General features: G+C 34.2%; 1 protein-coding gene across 3 annotated transcripts; it reads right to left on the minus strand.

Moving 5' to 3' along the window:
• Nucleotides 1–1,421: 1,421 nt before the first annotated feature.
• Nucleotides 1,422–6,882, minus strand: LOC101247951 (uncharacterized). 3 transcript variants are annotated; one of them, XM_026029820.2, is made up of 9 exons: nucleotides 6,628–6,857; nucleotides 6,476–6,525; nucleotides 6,074–6,394; nucleotides 4,763–4,834; nucleotides 4,151–4,215; nucleotides 3,170–3,326; nucleotides 2,367–2,450; nucleotides 2,146–2,235; nucleotides 1,422–2,008 (listed from the first exon to the last, which is right to left on the minus strand). In XM_026029820.2, exons 3-9 carry the CDS (start codon nucleotides 6,368–6,370, stop codon nucleotides 1,859–1,861), a joined length of 915 nt encoding a protein of 304 aa, XP_025885605.1. In that variant the 5' UTR covers nucleotides 6,371–6,394; nucleotides 6,476–6,525; nucleotides 6,628–6,857; the 3' UTR covers nucleotides 1,422–1,858. The 3 variants fall into 3 exon arrangements, with proteins under 3 accessions (XP_025885605.1, XP_010321959.1, XP_004228377.1); XM_010323657.4 differs by lacking the exon at nucleotides 6,476–6,525 and having other exon boundaries at nucleotides 6,628–6,882; XM_004228329.5 differs by lacking the exon at nucleotides 6,628–6,857 and having other exon boundaries at nucleotides 6,476–6,615.
• Nucleotides 6,883–8,360: the final 1,478 nt, after the last annotated feature.

Below are 8,360 nucleotides of genomic sequence, written 5' to 3' on the forward strand. Positions count from 1 at the left end.
AAGAAGAGAGTATGCACTGATATATTGTTCTTTAATATTTGTCATTTCATAAATCAATTCATAAATGAAGTATTATTCTCATTTTACCTTATTTGATCAACATATTAAAATTAAACAATTAATCCAAGTTCATTGATAAATTAATTAATCAAAATAAATTAAGTCACTTATTAAAAACTTTGACTCGTAAAAACACTAAATTTGAATACAATGATAAACTTACTTAGTTTCTTAAAAAACGTGAAATCTAATTAGCTAATGGATTAATATATTTAAAATTTGATATTCAATAAGTCAAATTGTCAACTATCAAGCATAATTATCTATCTAATCCGCCTAATAAGCAGCCAAAAGAGTAAATATTTATTCATTAATTTAGCGTAAATATCTATATATTGATAATCAATATTTGAAATAGATAATTTATGTTTTGTTGATTTTGGATAAATATTTTTAGTTGGAAATTCCTTTGACTCATAATAGCAAATTTGAGAGTATGGGCATTATCACTACATTACAAGGGAAATTGGACCTAAATTCACAATGATTTGGACGGATTATAATGGGTTAAGATAATAATTGGATTAAGATTTAATTATTTTAAATTTGTTTGGATTAAAATAGATTAGATAACTGGTTATATAATGGGTCAAGATTCAACTCAGTCTAATTATTTTTAAGTTTGATTGTTTTATTTGTTCTTTAAACTATTTTAATACTTAATAAAATTATAAATTTTTAAAAATATTTTAACAAGATTTATCATGAACCAATTCGGATACACATCAACCCAATTTTTAATGAGTTAAAATGAGTTGAGTTAATAAATGGACGAATTAATAATCAACTCAAACTTAATCGGGTTGAGCAGGTTGGATAGGTTGAGTTTGATTTTGCCACTCCCTATTACTAAAAGTAGCAACAAAGAGGGCCAAAGCTCCAACTATTGAATTCATTTTTGGATAACTTACATAAATTTCACGAATTCGTGAGTTATTACTTAAATTTATGATAATTTCTAATATCACGAATCTTACTAGATTTTAGATTATGAATATGTGTATTTGAAGCTTTACAAATCTTATTAGATTTTGAACTTTAGATACATGTATCTCGAATACATGAGGTCAAAATTAAACGTAATTTGTTCTAAATAAACAATACTCAAATGAATTCGCATATATCCAACTCTTTCCTCTCTTCTATATGATTTGAAATTTGATATTAAATCATACACGTCAAACTACAGAGCAAATTAGTAAATATAATAGGAATTTTATAGAATTAAATAGTTTTTCCTTTTTTAAAAATTTATCTTGCATCACCTAAATACCTTATCATTATTACTAAGAGTAGTTTAAAAATACCCTTGCCACTGATACTCAAATAAATTTATGAATATAGTCAATACTTAAAAAAAATAAATAGAAATTGCATATGTTTTTGATTCATATCTTTTACATGAATGTTCATATGTAATTGTCTTCCTGGATAATTTAAAAGCGAAAGCTACCAAAATCTTTTGGCATAATCTTTATACATATTATCTATATTTAACAATAGAGTAAAATAAATTTAGCCAACTGAAATGCAAAATAAAAAAAAAATGAAGGTTTCTACAAGACATTATACAAAACTGGTCTCAACCAGATGTGAAAAATGGTTACTAAATGTCATACATACATACCAAGATCAAAAGAATTTTAATATACAGCTTGGTAAAATTGTTGGTTCATGAGATGCTGCTATTATATCCACAATACTACTTACAAAACGACGCAGCATCTACGTTTAATAAACGAGGCTCGTTGCAGCTGGAAGCTTTCATGACAGGAACCAATATTCGCATGTGACAATATTAAACCCGATCCATTGGTGCAGGCACAGACGAAGAGTCCGTTGATGCAGGAACAGATGGTGTAGCTGATGCCATGGCAAACTGTACACCTGTTGGCTGCCCAGATTGTACCACAAATGCAAATTGTGCTGTTGCTAATGCTGCAGCTTCCTGCTTTCACCAAACCATGAAAACAAGCTTTACATTTAATTATATAACCAAAAATGGCGCATGTTTCAATGTATTCGACTGATTCATCATGGCAAAATGTTGAGGAAAATCGTTCAAACAGCAAAACTAACACCAACCTCTCTTTGCCTGCGCTGCTGCAAAATGCTGATGGCCCAGACCATGATGTAGCAAGGTAAAAGAAAGCCAATTAACCGAAGCAAGAAAAGCTGCATACCATACATTTATGGGAGTTATATTCAAGCAGTAATAATAAATCCTTTTACGAGAAACAGAATAATACATCCTTTTACGAGAAACAGATAGAGGTAGATAGAGCATAACATATATTAAAAATTACCGAGAAGAAAGCAGAGGGATCTTCGTCATCTCCATCTGCATCTGCTACAGGTAATGCATGTCGCAAGAGCAGAAAAGCCATTAACTGCCACAATTGTATGTAGATCATCAGAATTAAGCGCAAATTTGTATATATACATGCATATGTGCCTGTGTATAGACATCAGCTCGGACATATGGTATATACATTATCATCTATATCATGGAAATATACGATACTATTTCTCTTCATATTTTCTTCACAGCCAATTGAAACGTAGAGGATAAAGAAAATCTTGAGGTAAATGAATAAGGACAGTGGAAGAGGCAACATATATGTTAGACAAATCTCAAAATTTTGGAAGCATCTAACCCACTCCTACAAGGTGAATCAAGCAAGAAGCAATGACAGAAATGCAGTGCTAGAGGCTTAGGGCCAGAGAGGACAGTTACCTTTACGTGTTTCTATAGGGTCTGTTTGGACATAATTTTTTCTTTTTTTCCAATATTATTTTCAAAGCATTGTTTGGTTATATATTGGAATGACTTTTTGATTATATCTTTTTCTAACAGATTAAAGAATCAAAAAATAAATATTCAATTGAATTGGTTCGTTTATGAAGATGAGTTTTTCAAGTAAGAACATTTTCCACTCACAAACTTCAATGCTTTTCAAGTGACATGCATGTTCAAACACAATTTCAACTTCCAAATACCATTTTTCATCTTCAAAAATACTTTTTTTCAAGTTTCAACCAAATCCATACCCAAACGTCTACTAATAATTCTAGATTTCTTCTGGGATAAATAGCAGTAAATGCTTACAATTAGAGCAGCAGAACGGCAGAATGCAACACCACTTGCATTTGTAGCATTATAATCATCATATTCAGCTTCCAAAAGTTGGCGTTCAGCCTCTCTAATTGCCAAAAGGCGAGGATCGTGTAATTCCAGAGGTGTGCCAGCAATTTGCCATCCTCCCCTGCAAAACAATTAAGCAACCCAAAGAGCTAATGAACTGCGGAGAAATATTGAATCTTGTGACCAACGCCACTTAACTAATATTTGGAAAAAGAATCAGTGGGTAATAATATGACACAATGGACTGCACACATTATTGTCAAAGGCAAAGCACATCTGGAACTTCATCTTTAACTGCCATTAGAATGAGCTAGCCCAAGAAAAAGTTGTTTTTATGTATTAATATACACACACATGCACACACCAACATGTATATGTATGGACAAATAACAATTATATCAACAGAGGAATAGGAAATATTTTTATTAGTGGGAAAAAAAAAAAGGAAAGTAGGCAGGTCAATCAAGTTCATAAACCACCCCAAATATGCAGATGCAGATTCAATCAGTAGTTCCCTTATAACAATTTTCTGTTCCTAAATACGAGCATATTCATCTGTAGGATCCTCCTCCTTAATGCCCTGACGACTCTCATTGGTATCACATATTACATATTTTTTCTTTTTGTATTGTTCTCTTAACAATTACTACATTGATTTAATCGTTATACTTATTGTCTAGAGTTGCCCTCTTCAAGATACCATCTATGACTCTCCTAAAGTAGCCAAATTAAGAAGAATAACTGTTGGTTTGTTGGAATTTTCTAAAGTGAATGCTTCACCATCTTGGTGCCTCAGTAGAACACGCATATCCTAGCAGAGAGTTCAGCCGGTGTTGTGAGCTACTCAAGCATGCCTTTAACAATGCTACTGAAAAGCTACTTGAAAAAGGAAAATTTAAGACATACCTAACAAAGAAACCTGCACTAAAGAAAAGTTAAACTCACCCAATATCTATAATAGTATCCTCTGACCGAGCTCGAGGAGGGGCAGTGTAACCAGGCTGGTATTGCTGCATTTGAGAATGAAAATGGAAATTTATTATATAAATAAAGTAGATGGCCAATAGAATATGCTAGAATTCAAAAGAATCGCTCAATCCCAAGTTCTCCAAAAAGACAGATAGATAGCCAAAACATTGTCTGATAAAACGAAGTACTGATTCTATCCATGCATATGTAATACATCAAATTATAGTTATAATGTTGATATTTTAGAAAAATAAAACATTTACAATACTAAAATTCTAGTGCCATCTGAAGTACTTTGCCAAGAAACATCCTCATTGACATGTATGCTCATATCACAAAAATGAAGCATATATAAATTGACTACTATGATTCAGTTCCATGTGCTTTAAAGTAAAAAGGATCCTTTTTTCCATAACAGATGAAAGAGACGGACAGCTTCACAAACAAGAAAATATGATATTGCACTTTTTGTTGGAGGATGCTTTTTTTCCTTTTGACATGACATGAGAAGTTGCTTATTTAATAGAAAAGTCCTCTTACCAATCTCACAACATGCAAGATACGGTGCAAAACAACACACAAACATACCTGATGGCAAATCTCACAAGTAATATCACCCTTCTCGTTGCACCAGTGTTGAACACACTTTCGATGTGCATACTGCAGATCAATCGTTTCCACTAAAACCATCAGTACTTGTACAAATTTACTATTCCAACTAAAAGTAAAAAGCAAATTGAAGAAAGAAAGTGAGGTAAACTGTAAACAGGATGTAGAGCAAAACCTCTTGAAATACAAGTATAGAGATCACATAGTTTATAAGTAAAATAAAATGAGAACAGCAACACCAAGTGTTGTGCAACTATATAGGGGCAATATTCGGAAGGTGTAGATAAGATATCGGATATCGGAGGGTTAACAATTGATTGTTGACATGTCCAGGAGAAAGATCTTAATGCAACAAACATTAAAACTGACTTCTACGGCAAAATTTTAAGGAAGTCAAGATATGATCAAATTAGGGGGAAAATATATCAACTAATTGAATGGTCAAAGAAATTCAAGTGAACATGTCAGAGGGATTTTCTCTTCATATACACTAAGCATCAGAGCCAAAGTTTGCGTGATGTTTGACAAGGGAGAGGTCGAATTCACTGACCATGAATAAAACAACAATTAACTTCCACTTATCTCAAGTGTCTATAATTAAGAAGTGTAAATATTCGGATACAACCTAGTACAATTTGAGCACATAAATATTTTTAATTTTGGAGCAAATCTGGAACTCTGACTATGTTAGCTTCTGAAAATACAACTGATCTCAAGCTATAAAGGAGGAGAGTAGCGGTCGGCTATTGAAAGTCAGCCTAATAGATGTATTATTATGATGATCCTTTTAGACACTAGATGAGCAAAATGAATTTAGAGGATTCATATAATGGACACTAACTAGTACAACACTAACACATGGTTGATTTATTTAGATCAGATACGAACAATAAGGAAAATATAGCTACCTTATAAGCTCACAAAACCCCTAAACTGTAAGATGTGTGTGTTAAAATTTTCCCACATCATTTGCGGGATCTAGAATGTGGGGTCACGTTCTTGGGAAATCCTCATCTCATTAGCTAGCTCTCAGGTTAAGTTAAATTCAAAGTCCATTTCTTTAGCTGGTATCAGAGTCAAACTCATTTCAATTCTTGGTTTATCCAATGTTGTCTCCCCCCCCCCCCCCCCCCATATCATGTTTTGCCTAGGCATTGATTGCGCGATTAAAAAATGATCATCTTACCTCATCGCTTTAAGGTTTGAGTTAGGTCAAAAATCTATTTCGCCAATGATTAAGTTTGCTAACAACAAAGCTAAAAAAAGTAAGGTGAAAACAGAAAATTTCACCTTGAGACTTCCACAACAAGCACAAGGACTCTCCAAATTATTCAAAGAATCTTCATCTTGACAAATACGGCACTCTGCACCCCCAATTAACGGCACCTCCTCATTCCCTTCTTCTTCTTCCTCAACAGCCAATTCCTTTTCCTTCATCGTCTTCGAATTCGAAGACGAAGCTCCAATTCCTTCCACTACTTCCGTTGCCTTCTTCCCATTTTCAATCTGTTCCCCTGATGATGATAATGCATCTGTATTCCCAACCCGGACCCGGTCCTCATCTTTCACAACCAAATGCTCACCCATTTTTATACCCAAACCGCAATATCTCTACATCAAAAAAAAAAAACTCACAATTTCAATCAGATTCAAAATAAATCAAACTAAAAAATTTCAAAAAAATTTACAAACCTGAGAAATTCACCGCCCAAGCCGAGAAACTCAGCAAGAACAGAGAATTTCTGAGCATTCGGATAGGAGAGATAATTCAAAGTCAAATGCGATGGAAAAAATATATTTTACAAAAAAAATGAAGAAATAGAAGAGTATAGTGTATAACATACCTGAAAAAATAGAAAAAAATGATGATTGTGTAATCAGGAGACGAAAAAATTAGCGATTTTGTAGCAAAACCAATCAAAATTTTGATGGAACCATTGAAATTTCTTTGAAATTATACAAACCGAACACTGATTTGACCGCGTTTACTCTTTTTCTTTTTTTTTTCTTTTTATCCAATTAGAGATTCTAACATTCAAGCACGATTAGTTCATTAGTGATTCCGGTTTGACTCTCTGTCTCAATTTGTTTACTTTCTTTTTTTAGTCTGTCTCAATAAAAAATATATATATATTTTTATATTATGTAATAATTAAACTATAAAATATTTATATTATCTTTAATGAAATGATTTATTACCATACAAAATTTTATCATTTACTTTGGACAACAAATTGTTGACACCCAATTTTGACCCGCGTCGGTGTAAATTAATTATCGAGCTTCGTAAATTTTTCAAATTATTTAAATTAATTAGTTTTATAATTTTGCAAAAATATAACGATATAATGTTTACATAGTTGTGTATATAGACGGTATATCTTGTGTATATTCGAAAATCATCCCAAAATATTTCGATTTTGATAATCATTCCATCTTAGTTTAAAATCATGAGTCACTATTTTAAAAATTTTATTACTAGGTAAGTAAGCTCGTTAATAAATTTACGCCAAATTCGTCTTACTTTAAATTAATTGACCATTCATTAAACTTAACTCTTTTTCTTTAGAACCATTTTGGGTCTTCTCCCAACTTACCAACCCAATTCTGAGGCCCAATCCTCCCTATTCCAGCCCACTTCAGCTTTTAAAAAGAACAAACCCAATTCCCAGGCCCAACCTCCTTTAATTTAACCCACATCCCTTTGACCCGCCCCGAATCCAGCTCTCCTACCCGACCCGTCTTCCCTTTCTTCTTCCCCTCTTCCCCCACGATCCCAGTAGCCCTCACGCGCCCCTCCCCTCCTTCTTTCCCTTTCCTCGTTAAAAAAAAAAACCCAGCAAAACGGGAACCACCCGCGTCACCTCACGCACGAACCCCTCTCCCTCTCCTCCCCCGCGTCACCTCACGTGACCTCTCCCACGCGAACCCTCTCTTTCCTCGTCTCTCTCATCGCGCGTGGTGGGGAAGTAGCAACGGACACCTGCTGTCCTGTTGCTCTGTCGCGCGGCTCTGCAAAGCGCAAGACGACACAACTCGTCCTTGCTCGTTGGGAGATGAAGACACGTCACCCACCTAGTACCACGATTAATCTCGACCCTCCACATGCCCTCAATCCGTTGGAGATTTTGAAATTCAAACCTGGGGTTGAAAATACGAGGATACCCTCGTTTTGTCGAGGAAGCTTCTCTTTATAAACTCCCTATTTTGCCACATTAAAGGGAGGATTTTGAAAAAACATGTTTGTTCTCGTCTGTTGAAGAAGGACAGCAGGGGACGGTTTTTGGTTGAAAAAAAAATAAATTAAGAAAGAGATTTTGTTCGGGGAGTCTTGCTCATCTCTGTCTCTTGTTTAAAATAGAGCAAGACCTTTGTTTTGTGTGTTGTGTTTCTGTAAGAACTGAAGAGCATCATAGAGGGATTAAAAAAAAATCGAAAGAGTTGGAAGGCTGGTAGAAAAGAGGAAGAAGTGGTATAGTCGCGTCCCTTGGCTTGAGTTTCCTCGTCTGTCGCTCTTGAACAGTAGCGTTCCGGTGAAGTCGTCGCTCCCTGCTCGTTCTCGTCCCAATCGCTGCTC

This window comes from Solanum lycopersicum, chromosome 1 (assembly GCF_036512215.1).
Source record: "Solanum lycopersicum chromosome 1, SLM_r2.1".
NCBI classification, from domain to species: Eukaryota; Viridiplantae; Streptophyta; class Magnoliopsida; order Solanales; family Solanaceae; genus Solanum; species Solanum lycopersicum.